The 20371-nt window shown below is 42.6% G+C and overlaps 1 protein-coding gene across 1 annotated transcript in view; it reads left to right on the top strand.

Annotated features, from left to right (window-relative positions):
- LOC108239777 (anosmin-1) overlaps nt 1–20371 on the top strand; it is a 51614-nt gene that overhangs the window by 12483 nt on the left and 18760 nt on the right. The window contains exons 3-6 of the mRNA XM_017422710.3: nt 12887–12949; nt 13278–13500; nt 18506–18690; nt 19023–19152. Coding sequence (XP_017278199.1) covers nt 12887–12949; nt 13278–13500; nt 18506–18690; nt 19023–19152 — 601 coding nt within the window. The remainder of the gene's footprint in view (nt 1–12886; nt 12950–13277; nt 13501–18505; nt 18691–19022; nt 19153–20371) is intronic.

A 20371-nucleotide genomic window follows, 5' to 3' on the forward strand; every position in this document is an offset into this window, starting at 1 on the left:
CAAAAAAAAAAAAAAAAGAAAAAAAAAAGACATAGCCACAGGAGAGGAGGCGAAGAGGCTCACGGAACTGGAGTTTAGACCACTTCAGTGGTGAAATCTTACAATCTAAAGCTGCTCTTTGCAACGCTGCCTGTTCAATATCAGAATGACGAGCGCACAGAAAGATACACTCATACCACCCCCGTGCTTTTCCTGAGCCTGCGGAGCATAGGATGGCTTTGAAATGGTGGTCATTTATTTTTCAGATAATCCAACTTTCACAGATCGCCAGATTTCCCATGTTCTCCCTGTCAGGCTGGATTTCATTTTCCTGAAGGATTAATGTAATCAAAGCTGCTGTGAAATCCTCTTTTCGGAATAATGACCAAGTCGCGCTGACACAATCTGCTGTCATCCTAATGTTTATTTTCAATCAGCGGATCTATTGGCTGAAAACACAAATGAGTTTGTTTTTTTTTTTGTAATTTTTTTTTCTTACCCTGAACTTCTCATGTTGAGAGGTGCTGGAGCAAAAAAAAAAAAACAAGAATTCAGCCTTGAGTGAGTTTAATATTTTGTCCCCACACTGAAGCGATAGAGTCAAGAGTCACATTGGTGAAAGGAAGATTAGAATGTAAGAATCTTACAGCTGATGTACTTGGAAGGTTGTGGGGGGGCTTATCGCTCCTCCAGCTCCACTCAGAGCCGCTGCGTCCCGCTGATAAATCGCTAAGATTGCGTGTGACAGTTTCAGGACGACTGCAAACCAGAATTTATGTCAACGTCGGACTGATCAACAGCTATGTTGGCCTCAGACTTGGAGACGAGTACTTCAGCCGAGTGATTTTTATGCCTTCAGATATCCAGATTGAACACGTGTTAGAGATAAAGAAAACAGCTTTTCTTCTCTTGTTTTTCTTTTTCTTTTTTTTCCGTTGGCGCTCCTGTTTGCTTTCTCCACCTACGCGAGTCATCCTTCTCGACATGCTCAGGTTTGCCCTCTTTGTCCTACCAATTCAACGCAGACAAAAGAGAACCCAGTCGAGAACGGAAAACTGGTTTGCACGTCTGTTTCAGGGCTGCGCACCATTTCCCAATCTGAAAGTGACACCATTCGGCGATAATTCAAACTGAAAGCTGGAGAATGCGAGGAGGATTAGTGTTTTTGAAACTCCTAAAAGACAAGATGATGTTGGAATGTGACTGGAATTAGGAGGCCCCCCCCCCCTCAGATGAACGCTGTCTTCCTCGGGTTGTTGGCCTACATTGGGGCAGGATCTCCAAGTCTGGTCTTATTTGATTTCAGATTGAGATCGGAGGGAGGAAGGAGGATTTAGACGGCTTGAGTGGTCACTATAGAGACAAACCATCATCTTGTTTACCAAAAGCATTTTTCATTCCCTGCGAGGAAAGCACGAGTTCTTCACTGTGTCTGTAAACCAACGCGAGTGGCAGTTTTAAATTGACACGGCTCTGTTGAAGAGGCATTCCATCACATGGTCCCATTTTCTGCTCGGCTTCCATTCATCTGTCATTGAAACACGAATTAGAATTAAAACTAGCATTCCTCGAAGAAACGCGCGCCACCCACTGCCTTGCACGCCGGAGTTTTGAACAAAGATCCTGCATGATCGGTTGGTGCTCAGACCACGAGTCGGGGATCACTCTCAGCTACGACCATGCTCAATTTAAGCTCAATATCTACAAAAAACACAGAGTTAAAGCCATTTTTGTGTTTGCTATGGCTCATTAGCCGCAGCACTAAAAAGCTAATCAGTTGTAGACGTGCATCGAGCTTCTACCTTTTGAGAGTTTAATTAAAATCCATCTGGTGGTTCATGAGATATTTTTTTAACAGACAAACGATAATTACGTCATCGCCTGCCTTTCGGGGGTTAAATACAGTAAGCATTGTGCGTGCCTTTCACGGGGCAGTGGGGAGGGTTCAGCTTTCCCATGCTACGTCGCGGTGAAAGGCCGTCGGCCTCTTTATCACCGATCTGACCCCGGGCGATGGATACATCCTGTTGAGTCGGATTGTCTCAGGAAGTAAACTGAGCCCAGAAGTAGGTGATAACTGAGGCTCCTGTTACACCCACTGCCACTGTAATTTTGTCTCTTCGTCACTGCAGAGGACAACATGATGGCAAAAGCACCTGAATGAGCCCTTATGAAGGAGTGTGTGTGTGTAGGGGGGAGGGGGGGGGTACCTGTGTGTGTGTGTGTGTGTCTGGGTGAAACTTCAGAGCCTTTAAGTATTAAATGAACTGCTATTGCGACCCACAGAAAACAAAGCGCAGATCGGGCTGAGCTGTGTGGGCCTTTTTCTGCTCATAAATAAAGCAGGCACCTCTGATTGTGGGGTAAATGTATAATTCATGCAATGCCCCCCCGCACCCGCACCCCCACTCCTCCTCCTCCTCCTCCTCTTCTTCTTCTTCTCCTCACTTTCTGCCAAGCTATTCCTTTTCAGCTCTTTGTTGTCTGCACCCTCAACTGCATTTAAATTAATAATTAAAGGGATGCTCAGAGAATGTCAGCGATACCACCTGCTGGGTCTTGGAGGCCGATTTTGCAAACGAGACACAAAAAAAGGTTTGAAACACTTAAGTTTCTTCTTCTTCTTTTTTTTTCCTCACCCCTCCAAAACCGGAGGACACTCAGAGATTTGGCTGCTTTGAACGATGACGTGATCACGAGAGCGGAGGAGCTCGCGGCGCGTGTTTGTTCTGGAGCTGTAAAACACCTGCAGGTTTCAGACGTATGTCATTATTTGTTTAGGGGGAATTCGAAGCAGCCTGTGCCAATATTATTCTAAATTAATGAGGCTAGTTTTTCTAAACAGATTTGTTATTCCATATAAATCCTGCTGATTAGAGGAAATGATAGGAAATGTGCAGGTTTGGATCATTTACTTATCAAATGCTACTTATTAGCAGGAATTAGCAATTAACCTTGAGATGCTGTTGGAAATTATTTGCAGACCACTGATATATATATATATATATATATATATATATATATATATATATATATATATATATATATATATATATATATATATATATATATATATATATATATATATATATATATATATATATATATATTTAAACTGACAAAAGGTACGGTGTGCATGTTTGTCTGTTAGCAAAATATTTCATGAATCACTGGGCAGATATTAATGAAACTTTCAGAAAGTAATCACTGGACGTACATCTACAACTGATTACGTTTTGGAGTCAACCTGATTCAATATGGCCCCTATAGCTAATCAACCTTATCAAACACAAAAATGTTTGTAACTCGGCCAGTTTTAAAGATACTGAGCTAAAACTTGGCGTGGTGGTAGCTGAGAGTCACCCTCTCCTCATACTCCAGGTGTAACAGATTGTGCAATATTTTTGTTTTAAACGTTGACATTAACTGTTGGAGTCAACCCTGCCTGTCTGTTAGCAAAATATCTCATGAACTATTGTATGTAGTTAAAGGAAACTGTACATTTAATTACCATTTTTAATCAACATAGTTCAAGTCAATTGTGCTTGTGATCATTCATAGCCTTATTTTCAAGATTTGATCAAAAACGTTAAAAATCCACCATTTTTCAAGATAGGATGATCTTGGTTTAAAAATGGAAGGACTTGGAGAGTGCAAACCTCCGCCCGAGGCCATGGTGTCATCAAAAAACAGCTGGATCTGGATTACCACCTGTGTCTTGTGACAACCCCAACATTTCCTGAACATTTCATCAAACCAACCAGATCTATGGAAACCATAACATCGTTGGTGGAGGTAATGAAAGTTGATGGGCGATATGCATTCCCTTAAGAAATGCTAAGGCTTTTCATTTCTTACTACATTACCCCTCCGTTCCCAATTCTCTTTGTTGGTTTCCTGCAGAGGCTCGTATAATAGCAGAATAGAAGATTTATCAGCTGCAGCTGTGATCTGTTATTTCCCTGAAATATCAGACTAACCTTGTTATGAATATTAAAAACGTCCAGACTGATTCTATCAGCTTTGATACGCTAACTAAATATCATTCATCTTTATCTCACCAAATGTGGTATTTAGATAAGCACACTCCTGCTGATGGAAAAACTCATTTGAGTTCGCTGCGTGCAGAATTACAAACTCTCATCTGAAGTGAGCACGCTGTTAATCTTTGCGATCTACCTGATCTAACCCACTGTCTGCTCAGCATACACCTATGCTGATTTACTGCCGCCCGGTAATTAAATACGCCGTCTCTCACAGGCTCGACACGCTGTAAGGTCACGTTGGGTTGAGGAAATAGTCTGTCTATCGTTTTTTGCTGATTTACTTTCTATTTTACAGTCCTTTGGAACGTAACGGCACATCGGAGACCAATCAGAACGTCTCGCTAGCATATGATTTTACACTCAGTCAGATCGCGGCCCAACACATTGACGAAATGTGTCTCAGCTTGGTCAAACCTGGAAGGAGTCCTGTGCCACGAATGAAAATGAGCGAGAAGAAAACAGAAACGGCGTAAAGAGCAGAGGTGCTCATCAGGTGTTATCAAACTTAACACTTCTGAAGACTTCCTGAGGGAAACTGAGGACTTCTAAGAGTATTTTTCTTTCTGCTTACCTTTGTTCTGATGATAGAAACCCTGACGTAACACAACAGCTTGTCAGTGGTTGAGATAGAATCCAAATTGAATGTATTTTATTGGTTACACATTGATCAACAAGGCATATCTCTTAGCGTTCGTGCATTTTATTTCTTTGTTGTGAAGCTAACACAAGGAATGGCCTCTTTAAGCGAAAACACTTTCAAATTTGTCAGTAATTATTTGATTTTTCTTTTAGAAAGTCCAGTGGCTCTATGTGAAGGAGAGGGGCGGACATTTTCTGGAAGTAAAGCTGAGCTCACCTATGACCAAAGTTTCCACTTTATACGCCTTTTAAAACAAGCTACGATGGCGAAAAGACACCGGGAGGCCCCAAGTTGATCTCTTTCTTTTGGGAGAGTAGGAGTTGGGTCAAAAAAAAAGACACACTGACTGGAAAAGCACTGTTAGGAAACAACGTAGCTCATTACCAGGTGTCGGTGTGTCAAGTGTGCAGCTACTCAACATGCTCTTATGAGGTTTGGACCAATCACTGGAGAGGTGCACACCTGATCACTCTTCTTGTTCTAGAAAATGACCTTCTCTGTGCTGGGAGTTGTTAAGAAAGACTATAAAAACTGTCTTACTGCAAAGAGACATAAAGAAAGTTAAGGTCGTTTCTTTAATGGTTATAACATGTGGCTTTATTTTGAGAACAAATGATGTACAGGCAGAAACAAAGTAAATACAACTAATACTGTAATGTTTTAAGCTGAAAATGGATGTGACTTTTTCAGCTGGGGTTTGTAACTTAGCTCACAGGAACTTTAGGCAAACTGAATGAAAACTATTAAAAGTTTTCAGAAAAAAAAAGCCCAAATCAATAATTTATTGGTAAAAAAACAAAAAAACACAAAACATAACTGGAGACCCAGGTTTGTTTGAGCTAATAAAAAGTTCCCTTCAGCAACTCCAGTTCAAAAGCAGAATCAATACACTGAAATTTTTATTTTCTCTGTAATGATTACCGTATATTATTAATAGGAATGCCCTGACAGCTCTGATGGATTAAACTGGAGTGGGACTCTTTAACTATAAACATGAACCGAGAATCTGTGGAACAGCTGGACCAGTTGGCTATGGCGTTGTTTACCCTCAGACCCTGACCCGCTCTCTGTTCGTGACGTTTCTGCTGCTCTGCTGCTGCATGCTTAAAATCACTCTCGCTGCCCTTTCTGCATGCACCCGTTCAGAGGAGGACAGTTGGATTGTAAAGATGTTTATGTGTGCTGTCTGAGCTTGGACACATACAAATTGCTTCTGTTTTGCTCCGTCCTGAGCGTACACGAGCCAGTAGAGAGGAAATCTTTTACCGAGCGACACTTTTAAAACCAGACTCAGGAGGTGGGCTGCTGTTGGCCTCGACTGGGGATTGGTTGGACCAAAAAAGACACACATAAACATAAAAAATCCTGATCAGGAGTACCCAATATTAAAAATATAAAAAAATGATACTGCAATAATAGCATAAACATACATGGAGAGTAATGATTAGGAGAGGTGATCAGTGCATCACTGGATCTCTCCCATTAGTCTATAACTATAGCAAAATGAAAAAAAAAGGGTTAGTTAAAGGTCACCTGCAGCACACAGAATAAAGTGGTGCTTAAAACTGGCTCTGTTAAAGTACATGTCATCCAAAGTAGCTACATAACTGAAAATTATCTTTTTAAAATGCTAGGGTCTAAAGCAGGGGTGGCCAATCCTGGTCCTCGAGGGCCACCATCCTGCATGTTTTAAAATCAGATTCAAATCAGGTGTGTTGGAGCAGGGAAACAAGTAAAACATGCAGGATAGCGGCCCTCGAGGACCAGGATTGGCCACCCCTAGTCTAAAGAAAACAATCTCTGTCATACAAGAATTTGTAAGTAGAAGGTTAACTTAAAGGCGTTCTTATAGTGTAAGGAAATCTTAGTTTCATCTGGTTTTGTGGACAAATAAACAAATCGTGAGTCTTATCTGCAAAGCAATAGAAATGTGTGCTGTTCTATCTTATATTACCTGATGGAAGCGTATTTAAAGTGAAAAGTGTCAGTCCAAGTACAGAGCCTTCAGAACGCCATTACTAACTGGTGTGTGAGGAAGATCCATGGTGTACATGAATAAACTGGAAACTAGTAGATAAACCTACAGTAGTCTCATCTAGTTGAATCTAAATGACATATTCAGACTTCTATACTCGCAGTCTGTGTTTGATTGTATTAAATACAGAACTATAATCTAAGTGAAGTCAAAGACACAGCAGCTATGTGCTGGGTCAAATTGGGCTTTTTGAGGTTGTTAATCCTGGGTTAAAACCTCCATATAAATCGCATAACAAGCAAAAATGTTTCCTTGGAGACTGTGCGCGGGGGTTTCATAGATGTCTAAAATAACAACATCTCGGTTTCTGGAAAGATATGATGGGATTAAACATTATTATTGCTCTATTGCTGGATATTGAAGAAGCGCTCCCATATGTAAAAACAGAGATATTTTTGTACTGAGTTGAGGCGTACGCTACTTACAGACTGAAGCCCAAGCAAAGGGAGGTAGAGCTGCACTCTGGTGGATTTTGACTCAGTTTAAGTCACTGCTGTACCAAAACAGTCACTAAACATTAAGGACCAGCCAATTTCAGCTTGTGCTGCATATGTATTTCACTATCAAGGATGCCAGAAGTCCTTGAGAGGAGGGAAGCAAACATATGTAACTGCATAACTAAAAAGAGAACATCGATCAAGGCCTGTTCTCCTTGGGAACTCTTGTCAATATATTGCCAACTCCCCCTGATGACAAAGGTCACCATCAAACATTAATATGTAGTGCATCCATGCAGGGGGATGACCAGCACAAAGAGAAAAGACGAGTTTTAGAGTGTGTCTGCGTTTGAGTGGACTTGGGTTTAGAGATAAAGGGAATGAAAAGCAATTAAGGCTAAAAGAGCAGAGAAGATACAAGACGAAACTAGGGATGTTGTGGGGACAGGACGCCCAAATAAAAATGAAATAGAGTGAGAAGTGAACACATCGAGTCAAGTGCTCGTTTCGCCACACGAGACAGAGCTCTCGGACAGGTCGATAGATACGAGCGGAGAGCTGCTGCTGTAATTGAGTCTGGTTGCTGAATGTGTGAAAAGCACCGGGGTAGCAAAAAGGAGCCATAACTCGATGAGACTGGGAGGCGAGATTTACAATGTGTGTGATCAACAACAGCGATTCCGCCATATCTGGGTCTCTCAGAGGGGCAGGAAGCTGTGGGATGGCAAAGGCACCTTGTAAACAATCTTTGGCACCAGCGGAGCTCGACACTGACCATCGGCGCATGGGATCGATACGCTTAACTCTAAGCCTTTGGGAGAATGTTGAGGAAACATGCCGGGGTTTATACTTTAGCGGGTTGTGCAGAGGGAAGGCACAGGTTCCCACATGAATTTGTTGTCTGCTAAATTCTATTCGGAAAACAACAAAATATATGTATCCCATGTGAATGTCCAAATAGACAAAAATAGAAAAATGTCTCCAGTTTGAATAATGGCTCCTATATTGTTTTGTACACACTGTGTTTTGTTAAACCTTGGGGTAGCCCCGACTGGTAGCAGTTCATGCCCCATAAACTAAAATGTAACTCTTGTGTGACATTTTATACGAGGACTTTTTCCATACTCGCTGTTATTTCAGTCACACACTTGGGGCACCAAGTATTTTTATGACGGGTGGAGATGCTGTGATAGAGAATGGCAGCTCTATGCGCAGCACCCCCACTTCCCCTTCCCCTTGTCTTTCTACTTCCCACTCCACCCACCTTTGCATAGCCCCCCCACCCCCCAACCCATTTCTCCCAACTCGTCTCCAGCATTAAAAAAAAAAAAAAAAGAAAAAGTGAAGATGCGTTGTGGCGTTGGCTGCCATTCAGCCTGACTCTCTCATCGACCCCACAGAATGCCTTTCAGGCTCCCCCCAGAGTAACAACTGCTGCATTTTATTACAGCGTGAAATGGGGAGTGAAAGACCGCTGTGGATGTTCCTACTTAACCATGCAGAATGTGTCACCATCGGGCAGGACGATAAGAGGACAAAGAGAAAATCAGACGCTCAAATGCAAAGAAACAACCAAGGCTCTTATAGATACTATATGGCCATTTATGTCTTTTGGGCAGGGGAATTTGTCCTGAAATATGTTAACATCCCATGGCATAAATACATGCATTCCTTTTGTGACTTAAACAGATGGTAGCTGTGTTGCCAGCAGTTGAAATTTGCTTGGGGGAGACCCAACGCTGGCACCCCCACCAAGCACATACGTACACCGTGTCCGGCTCAGTTATGTCCTCCACTCGGATTCAGCGATGGATTTTCCCAAATCATACACCAGAAGTCAAACACCAGCTATTGGCACAGCAGGATTCGTAAATATATGAAGATTCTATTATATTAGTGTTACTATGCCTTTTTTTTTAATAAAGACATTTTATGTACATTTTGATTTGTTATGATTAAAATTTAAGTGTAGAATTAAAACCCAGACATGTAAAAGTAGAAGTCTTGTTTGTCTCTGCAGAAGATTAGGCATTTTTTTCTGACTGCACCAGCAGCACGGTTCAGAATGAGCACCAAACTGTGTAAATAGGAATCAAGCTCTTGATTGATGATAGCACCTTTGTAATTATATCCAACCGTCCTATTTGCTTTGGCAAGACATCTGTCGTCGTACCACCTCTTCCCTCCTTAAATGTCAGGTTGTGGGTGTGGCTGGGGAGCAACGCTGACAGATTGTCAGTTTCCAGCACACCTGCAGGGAGCTCTCTGTCCCAACGCAGTTGCTTATCTTTTATTAAAAGTGTCGTTTACGATATATCCACTTAAACTTTGAAGGTTCCTGCTAGAATTGAGTTGGTTGTGTTTGTTGCAAACTTTCTCTTGGTGATTTATAGAAAAAAAAAAGAATAAAAAAAGACTTGGACTATGTGGGTGAGACAAAACACAGCCAGCATTCTGATTTGTGTTGCAATATCATTAGTACGCAATGTGCTGTGTTAATTCATGCAGCTTGGCGCTGGCGCTGGAGCTTGAGCATCTCGAGATAACGCTGATTCTATTTTTCACTTGTATAGTTGAGATTGTTGTGAACCGAAGAAGAATTCGTGCTCGAGAAAATGCCAGAGGAATGCACTCAGTCTCTGCTCACAAGATCTTTCAATGTGCAAAATGAGCTTGATCCCCGGGCTTATAAGTGTATTTTCAGTGATTTGTAGAGGGGATTTGGGGGCTTTACCATGTGCGTCTGCTCGCGGAATGTCCTTTAGGCATCGGTTCAGCACGCAGTTGCTGCCTCAACACTTGGTTGTTTCAGCTTGGGGCTTGTACGACGCAGGGATGCTGCTTCGCCACAAACTGCGCTCCCAAAACTCTCAAATGAGAACAGAATAATGATATAAAGTTACCACGCTATTCATAACAGATGATTTTCAAACTGCACGGACCGAAGCCTAACTTTGACAGGGCAGTTGAGCTCGAATATCATCCTAAATCCCCAAAGTGTTGAAGTGTTTTCACCTGATCGGCTCTGCTGAAACCACACTGGCTGCTCCTGGAGCTCTCTTTTTTCACCGAGGTGTCAGGGTTTTTCTCTTGACACCGTAGTTTTTCCCAGAGTAAGATCTATATTGATGTGAAATAATTAAGAAAAATCCCCCCCCCNTTGGAGCCAGCAGTTAAAAGACTCGACACACAGTTTATCGGCTGTCGCGAACGGCGCTGGGCGAAGCAAAGAGTCGGCTGAGGGGCTGGGTGTAATTGAGTGCTGGCAGGCTTGTCCGTGCTCCTGATTGCTGTGTGTCCTTCAGAAGCAAGGTTTATGTTTCATCATGCTCCCATCCACCACACGCCATAAAAAGCAAATAAACTTTTCACTGGCAATGGTATTATAATGACAGAGCAAGCTAATGGGCAAATTAAAGAGTAATAAATACAACTCTGCCCCCCCTCCGACTGAGATGTGAAATTTCTTACATCAGCTTTGGTGTTTAATGTAGTCTCTACTGTACAGTAAATGGCCTCATTTAATCACTCTTCAGCACTGTACCTTACATAACTCTACGTTATCCTGAGCTGTTATTAAGAGGCTCTTTCTAACCAAAAATCCATGTTCATTAAAATCTCCTCTTAAATACAAACATGTCGGACACCCTATGAGGAATAAAGGAGAGCGCCTTGAAAATTCATTATTCAATCTACCTTTTGCGCTGTAGTTGATGAAAGAGTCTAAATTAAATGGGGTTGAATGAGGGGCTTTGGCAGGTTGTTGTGTGGTGCGGTTTGGGCAGCTCCCAGCGCCGTACAGATGCAGCCTGGCAGCGGTTTGACTGAGCTTGCTCTTCTCTTTCACACCAGCTCCCCGGCAGCCAGCTGCAGGAGGATTTAAGAGCCTTGCTTCTCTCAGTCTGAACCCTAACGACAGCAGAATCTGCCCGATTCCGCTGGATGTGCTGGCCCGTTTGTGTTGAGCTTTATCAAATTGAATTCGGCGTCAGTTGTTGTGTTTTGAACCGAGAACAGTTTGACCAAATTGGTAAACTTCGTTTTCAAATCGTATCATCCCATTATGTCGAACAAAATGAGTTTAAGCAGCAGTCAAAATGAATTTATCTTTTTGTTTTTTTTTCCTTGTCCCTCTTTTGAACATTTAGAAAAATGTATTCCATGTGGTTTTAAAAGAAAGGGAATCCCGTGAGCAGCAAACCAACTTTTTAAAAACAAACTTGCTTCGCTCCCGATAAAGCAAAGTTAAAGAGATTGATGTTATATTTTTATGTGCATTTAATTTATTTATTATGTGGCTGTATGAAGTGGCTGTGACCTGTCAGTATCTTACCTGCCTTAGACAGAGGTCAGACTTGACCCATGGCGAACGGCTACTCAGAGTCAGGCCAATGCAGGAGGAGTTTCTGCCATCTGAAGTTAGTCAAATTCCAAATTGTCCTTGAAGTTGAAATGAGCATAACAGAATGTAATAATAGAATGTTTTTAACACCTCATCCCTTTTGCACAAGACAGATGTTTATATTGTCACAATTTCCCAAATAAAGTCTACGTTGCTATGCTTAATTGTGTACACAGATGCTTCTAATTGTATTTTCGCTGCTGCAAATCCATTGGTGTAATCCCCAAACAACTGTTTCTGAGTGATTACAAAAGCAAAGACGTTGGGCTTTTTTCTGGGGCAAAAAAAGAGGATATATTGTGTTTGGGAGAGAAATGAAACAAATTCTGGCAGTTATGTGCAAAAGTCATGGGGTGTAAAAGTATCTAATATGGCGTTCATTTGATCTGCTTGGAAAGATTTGAGTTGGAAATCTTTTCTTGCCTCTGCCCTGCTCTGAGTAGCCGTTAGGGTGATTCACAAGGGAGTCGAGGCCAACGTTTCTGCTAACAAAACAAGCATATGAAAAAGTGAGGTGTAAAACTTAACATGTCATTTGCTCAAACTAATAGGAAAGTTTAGAGTATGAGTTGTTTTAGATGGCAGAAACTTCACCCTATAATGGGCCTTGCTCCGAGTAGCACTTAGCTCGGTTCGCAAGCTAACAACTTGACTAACCGTCATGCTACAACTGCCACATGCAAAAGTAGTGTAAATTCTAAATGTGTAGTTTGCTCAAACTAATTTTTTTTAGTTTGACTTGTCCTAGGTGGTGTAAATCCACTTTTTAATGGGCCCTTGCTCCAAGCTTTACTTTCTCATTAGCATTTCTCCTCTATTCTCCAGACTGACATCACTCTGGCTGCTGTCTACCCCAGATAAAACACCGAATGCTCATAACTACCCCAGGCAGCCCCACTTAAGGGGAGAAAAAGAAAACCCAGAACTATTCCTTTAAGTGCCAGTACCAGACTTTATCAAGTCTAGACATGAGCAGGAGAGGTGGCAGGATGAGAATGAGGTGCAGACAGTATGTGGGGCTACTGGTGTTAGCGATCAAAGAGAGGATCTGTCAGGACTCACACGAAATAAACCCAAACATAAGTAGATTTCCAGTGCTGCTTATAACAGACAACCTCTTTGCCCGTCGTTGGCTTTTGTAATAGGCTGTCAAAGTCCTTTAAAGGTATCCCCGGCATCTGCAACAAAACGGGGTGTGACTGGTGCAAATGTGGCAGAGGAAGTGCCTGAGTGAGGTGTCAGTAGGCAGCCAGGCCACGAGCACCGAAGGCATCATCCCCACGGCAGCGGCGGGTCTTTGATGTGGCTGGCTTCTTTGAAGAACTGACACCCTTCTCCTCTTCACAGTGTCTGGAGCCCTGCAAGGAATCCTGGGACCTGAAGGAAAACCAGTGCCAAGATTTATGTGAGGTACGTTACGACCAAAAATACCGGGCTTACCTCAGATTTGGGTGTTTTAAGCTTTTCAAACTGAGGTAAGGGGGGAATTCACTGAGGCGAAAGTTTGAAAGGGGTGTGAAGTAACTCTCTCTGCAGGGTAACGACACCCTCTGTGAGGCTGAATAAGAGCCATTTAATGCACTCACCAATTCAGTGAGTCATAAGCTGAAATCTAAACAGGACAGACACTGTTGACTCAAAGAGCTGCCTGTTTGTAGCAAGTCTTTAAAAAGTAATCTGACATATATTTTCCCTCTCCCCCCTGCCCCCCCCCCTCTTTTTTGTTCTTCTAATGTAGCCCCTATTTCCCAAGAAGCACTATGAGTGTCTGACAAGCTGCGAGTTCTTGAAGTCGGTGGAGGGAGTGAAGCAAGGCGACTGCCCCGCTCCTGAGAAGGCCAGCGGCTTTGCTGCGGCCTGCGTGGAGAGCTGCGAGGAGGACGGGGAGTGTTCAGGAGTCAAAAAGTGCTGCAGCAACGGCTGCGGCCACACCTGCCAGGTGCCCAAGAATCTCTACAAAGGTAAGAAATTTAAAAAAAAAAAAAAAAGAAAAGAAACGAAGAAGGTAAACAAATGTTCACCACATTGTTTGACATTATCCTGCAGCAATAAATTGCTGTGCAAGTTAAAATCTGTCAGGATTCAGTTGTGGCTGATTTGGCAGCGCCCGCGGTCACTGACGGATAAATGAATGTGATGGCAAACACTGAGCAGCTGCTTTGTTCGAACGCACAACAAAGGAACAAGTGTTGTATCAGTTTACAGCGCAGCCACACAAAATCATATTACTTGAACTGATTTCATCATGCTCATGGCACAAGTACTTTTCCAACCACAGTGGGGCACATTAAAAAGGCTGTTAGCTTTTTTTAGCCTTATTTTTTCAAGGAGCTGGGGTTTCACAGGCTGTTTGTTGCCTGTGGCTGTCCCTTCTCCTTCTACAAGTGCAATATTTAGGACTTATCCAATTACCAAGAAAAAATGCCAGCGCTTTGGTTTGTAAATGCATTTTTGATGAATAATAGCTGTCAGCGCTGTTGTTAATGACTTATACTTTGCAGTCATTTGCAACTGCTCGGCATATGAACTCCATCCCCTCCCTGTTTTTTTTACTTGAATGCTTTTCTACTCAGACAGAATTTAAAACAGTAAACAGTACACAAAGTGACAGCCATCAATGAGATAAAATCAGAATCAGCAAATTACATACCTAATTAAAGATTACCTGGAGTGTGTAAATCCTGCCGCAATCAAACAAAATATGCCAGTTAGAAACTTTACCCTCTGATATATCATCATATCTTTTTATATACTGGAATGAAATGGTAAATAGTAATATATGTAGGTAATAAATATTAGTTAAATCCATCTGTGCTACAAGATGTTACATGAAATCATTAGTCAAAACAAACATAACAAAACCAAAGTTAGGAGTGATTTTGGAAACCTTGAAAGTGGCTTCAGACTAAATCAACTAATTAAAAATAAGAAGATGATTTCAAAGAGAAGGACCCTCATTCCCAAACATGCACCTGAAGCTGTTTAAACACAGAAGAAAGAAAAATTAAATTAAAACACACAAAGTAGCTTCAGCACCTGCTAAATACACCATCGGTTTGCCTCATCTTTACATTAAAAATACATAACTTAGACTAACATTCAACATCTTTAACATCCAGCTGTTCCTACTGTAGTTGTCTTATAACCGGGGGTTTTCTCTCAGTGTATTCAAGCTGCTCATTGGAGCTATGTTTACATAAAACCAGCCGTGTTACCCTGATAAGTTCAAGCATGTTTGTTGTAGTTATTTTAGCTACGATGGCAAATTCAGTTTGTCAGTTTGGAAAATGATTGATTGCAGCGGCATTACTTTTTAATGTTTCACCTGCGGGTAAATGAAAAGGAAAGGATTAATAATGCAATGAAAGGCTCGGTGGAAAATGAGAAAAATCAACTGTCATTCTGTCAGTTATTTTCTGTGCGTTAGACAGGAGAGGATATAAACATTAGGAAAGTAACAAATATAAATTGCTAAGTCTCTAAGCATTTAACTGTGTGCTCTAATACTGTCTTCCACTTAACTCATCCCTCTATTTAATTATGGCTTTGTGTTATTTCCAAGAGGGAACAGATTACAGTAACATGGTTCATCAGCTAAATAAGGGAGACTCCTTCCTCCCCCCCCTCCCTTTTTTCCTCACTTAATGGTATAGTATCAGATCAGGCCACGGTCCGCCGGGTTTTTAATGTGATTAATTGCTCCAGTTTGCATCTGTCGCTGCTAAACATCGGTTTGAAATCTCAGTGAAGCGAACAAATGATCTCACCTCTATTTCTGACAGCCTGCTCGGAATCCTAAATCTTTACTTCCATCTCTTTGCATTGTGCTTCACCCACGCATCCTTCACGCTGCTCCGAATTGGAATAAAGCTCCGGCATTGAAATCGCGGGACAAGCTCGAGAGTTTCCCAGACTCGCGAATCTCGGCTCGGGTAGGAGAGTTTAATGGCGCTGCCCAGGGGCGACTTGATTTTCTGAGGGTGCTGAGTCGTTACTGCGAGAGAACCGAGAGCCCCCGTGAACCTGGAGATGGTAGCAACATTATACACGCTGTCAGCAGCTCACAATTGCCGGCAGCCTAAGGCCATAACAGAGTTTAGGAGATGGAGCAGCAGAAGATGAGTTTAAATCAAGCTTTGAACTGCTGCAGTGATAGACTGCAGGGGCGTATGCTTTGAATCACACTAAGCATGTTTTACTGTGAACTCCATTTAGCAGCGTGCAGCAAGAACATGTGATATGTTTCTTATGGAGGGGTTCTAGTGTTTTCATTTGATTAGGAAACATCTCAGGGGACTAGATGGTGGATGTCAGGCTCGAAAGGTGTGTGTGTGTGGCGTGAATCTAAGAAAAAGATGAAAGCCGTTTTATAACGTCGGCAGTCTCGGCACGGTGACCCCGACAATGAAAACCACTCGCCGCACAGCGAGATCTTCGGCTTCGAGCGCCATCCCCGCAGGTTTAGTCCAAACACAGAGCTCCGCGACAGGCCGCCGTCAGCGCCACGCGTATGCTGAGCGTTTTGGTGCAAGTCAAAAAAAAAAAGGAATTCCCGTCCCGGACCTCGGTGTTAAAGGTCTAATTAGGCGCTCATGGTTTGAAGAGCGTAATTGGTTCTTCGTGGGCTCGTGCGAGTCTTCGCTGTGATGAGCCACGGCGCTGGAAGCTATTAGCAAACACAAGCGGGGAAGAAATGGAGCGTTTCCCCCCGCTGAGATCACTCTCAGATGTGTGCGTTCAGGTTGGGGTCCCCAGCTCATGCCCCCTGACAGAAAAACTTCACTCTTCAATTTCCCTGAGACACCAGACCCCCGCTGAGCTTTTGATGTGCGATAAAACGTTATCTTCTTTCAGTGCTCAAAGTCTCATTTAAGGAAATGTGCCTTAGATAAAATAGTAGCTTTATTAGGGTCTTAAGACTCTTAAATTTCCATATAGTGTCTTTTAGTTTTGGCATTTTCTTCACTCTTTTGAAGAAGCAGCACTACATATAACACAAGCTGACTGCTTTTGCACGCTTTCTGGCGAACGTGCTCGTCAGATGTAGTTAAAATCTAGTGAGTCATGTTCACACTGTCGCTGCAAGCCCGTCAATCAATCACATCCGTATCTGACTTCATTAGAAAGCATCGCAGGGTTTTTCTGAACTTCTGTAATTAAAGCAGTCGTTATGACGCGGTGTGCCTGAGTATTAAGAATTATCATCTCGGAGTCTAATTGTTGGCACGACAGAGACACGAACAAAACGACACAGTCTCGATCGCACCTCAGCGGCAGTTACATCACGGGTTGGGAGTGCGCGTGTGGGCCCCCTTGATAGAGCCGTGTGATGTTTGGACTGAACCTGACTCAGAAGTTGTGTTTGGAGAGAGAGCAACCTGAGCGGAAGGGTCGTCCCTCCCACATGTAGTGGAAGAGAGGGTCGGCCCGCGTGTGTGCTTGTGGGAGGGTGAGCGAAGGCAGATGGGGGAGACGAGGAATGCTGCGGTTACCTTGGTTGTTGATCGCTGCGCAGGAAATGTGACACGTCTGCTCGCGCTTGCAGAGACACTCACAAACTGACACACTTCAGTGCAGCTGTGAAACCGCAGCACAATGACCCCCAGCTGTTAGTTTGCAGAGAGCTCTTATCAGCGGGACAAAACAAAGTAAAGAGTCTCCTCCATCTTTTTAGATTTAGGCAGGCGATAGTGTAATTGCATGGGTTTGTTTGTCTGTTGTGTTAGCAAAACATCTCATGAACCAGTGGACAGATAACATTGTTATGAGTGTAATCAACAGATGTACATCTACAACTGATTGACTTTTGGCGTCAACCTAATTTTAGATGGCTGTCATCTAATCAGTCTTAGAAAACAAAAACATGGCTGCAACATTTTTACAGATATGGAGCTAAAATCTGAAGTGGTCGTGGCTGAGAGTCATCCCCAACACATACTGTACTCTAAACGCAAACAGATCACACAATGTCTCACAATATTGTGTGCGATTGAGTTTAATATTGTTTCCAAGATTTGACCAAAACGAGGATAGCTTCAAAATTGGTCAACATACGATGATCGAAGTTTAATAGTCTGTCATAAAAGGTGGTAGGCGATATGCTAGGCTGCAATTTCTGCACGGATCAACCATGTTTACATGCTTTGTATGAAGACTAAATGGAGTTATAAACAGATGAAATGGTCTGCATGGAAACACAGCCTTGATTATGTTGTTTACCAACATGCGGCGGCGGAGCCTTGAGTGTGCGGCGATGCTGTTCATAAAACGCAAAGCAGCTTTGACGGAGGTCCAACATAATGGTCTGAAGAGCTGGCTGATTTATTAGGAACAGTGTCATGTGTTCAGCCTTCTCCTGTACTTTCAGCCTTGTTTTTCCAATCTCCATCTCATTATCACTCTGCCCAATGCTCTGTCAACAACTCTCTATATCTCCTCGGTAATAAATCTACATGAGAGAGTTAGCCTGGCTTGGCTGAGTGTGTGGCCCGGTCCTGCGCTTAATAAATCTCAAATCTTTATATTTATTGTACATGGCCACGTCGACTTTGTCTGAGAGGCTGAAAGTGAAGTTCAGTGATGCAAATTACCTTCTCGTAGGTTTATGCTGGTGTGTGTTGTACCTGTAAGAGACAGAGAGAGAAAAATGTTCTGCGCTCCATCTCGCATACCTAAATGCAAACTATGTGTATCATCACTGAGATTCACAGCTACTAAAACATTAAAACAGCAGCCAGGAAATATCACAACCTGCCACAGCAGAAAGATGATGCTGTTAACCCACCGCGTGTATTAAATCTATTGCAGTGAGGTCATGTCTCATTTTCAGATCTGTATCTCTCCAACTCAGATGTCATTTCTTTCCAGATTTCATTCACCCGAGAGAGGAAAAAGAGCAACTCTCATGTCGAGCTTCTGCTCCGCTGTTCCACCCAGAGGGGATTTTAACTCATCCTGTACTTTTAGGAGTCCCCCTGAAGCCGAGGAAGGATCTGGTGTTCTTGGAGCAGCCTTCGGGTCAGCTGGAGATCCGCTGGTCGTCCAAGTTCAACATCTCCGTGGAGCCCGTCCTCTACGTGGTGCAGCGGCGCTGGAACTACGGCATCCACCCAAGTGAGGATGATGCTACAGAATGGCAAACAGTGGCTCAGGTAAATAAAATAAAATAAAATAAAAATAGTGCAGGATGTCAGTGAGATCACACGTAAAGTTTATATATTTAGATTTTGAGAGTATTGTTTTAATCAAACATGTTTCATTCTGAATTTACGACTTCACTTGACCCTGCGTGCGTCATCCTACAGCTGTGAAACTGCTGCACACCGCTGCACATTCCTCACACTCAGAGTCTTTGAAAGTTTGGCAAAGAGAAACACACAGATGACTGATGTGGCTGCACACTCACATTGGGCCTGTGACCCTACGTAAACCCTGACCCCTGTGGTTTGTTCTCCCCCCCTTCCCAACCCCATCTGTCCCTCAGACTGCAGAGGAGCGCATCCAACTGGCTGACATCAGAGCCAGCAGATGGTACCAGTTCAGGGTTGCAGCAGTCAATGTCCACGGGACCCGCGGCTTCACTGCACCCAGCAAACACTTCCGCTCCTCCAGAGGTCTGTGTCGTTATGGTCATATGCATGGGTGTGTGTGTGTGTGTGTGTGTTTGTGTGTGTGTGGTCAGCTCCTATTTGACACCCACTGCCCTTCATTGGTTATGGTTAGGAGCATGAAACAAGTAGAAGCTCTGGGAAGATGTTTCCAATACCAGATTTGACAGCTTATGCAGTCATACAAAGCATGCTTATATCAAATAAGTCAAGCCTTGAAACATAAAACATGTTTTTTTTTCCCTTTTCTCCTTTTAAAAATGATGTTATATAATCACTCAGCCTTTCTTTGGAAGATTAAAAGACACTTTCAATGATAAATGAGGCCTTGTCGTTTATAAAGCCATTCGGTTCTATGTCTCCATTAAGCAGGAACATACTGATTAAGACTGAAATAAGCCCATCAGTGCCAAAAGTACATTAACCAAATTTGACTTATGGTGTCCACACTGCTTAGGTGTGTTTATTTAAAACAGAATTTGAGTGATAAAACCCACATTCTCATCTACCTTCTTAATGTAAATTTTAAAATGTGTATCCTTTCAACAGTTTACACAAATGTACCTAGTGAGTCTTGTTCATGCCAAGTAGACTTTTTTTAGTAATATGATAGGACAGCATGTGTTTTAAATGTTTTTTTTATCCTTTAAGGAGAGATTTCCACCTCATTACAGACATAAGAAATGTCATAAGTTTGATCTGGTCAGGATTTAGCAGGTTTTAAAAGAATATATGTTGTCTCATTTCCAAATAAAGAGGTGTAACCTTTTACATCTTAACCAGCATGTTTTGCTACCGCTCGACTTAGTTTTGCTGCGTATTTTGCGCTGCAGATGGTATTTGTTAAAGTTACAGGCCCTTGTTTTGTGCCTTTGTGGATAAGTGAATAGAACATTTTGTCTAGACTGCATCTGATTCATAGTTTGCTTTACCAAGTAGAAGCAAGACTAAACGCCCCCAAGTTATCCCTCGAGCAGCCTCGAGTTCACTTATCTATATATGTGTATAAGATGAAATATATACGTACAAAAAAATGGCTCACTATGACTCACCATGTGCCAGTACCGCATACATAAAGTATTAGTGAGTAAATGGTGTGTTGACCTGGGCTGTCAGTTCTTCATCGTACTTTTGTTCCCCGGAGCTTTATGGACGGCCGTCAGACGGAGGCAGAAACCAGGTGGGAGAAGGACTGTGCTGCAGGGATGGAAACTGATCTCCAATC

This window comes from Kryptolebias marmoratus, linkage group LG6, assembly GCF_001649575.2.
Source record: "Kryptolebias marmoratus isolate JLee-2015 linkage group LG6, ASM164957v2, whole genome shotgun sequence".
In the NCBI taxonomy this organism is placed as follows: domain Eukaryota; kingdom Metazoa; phylum Chordata; class Actinopteri; order Cyprinodontiformes; family Rivulidae; genus Kryptolebias; species Kryptolebias marmoratus.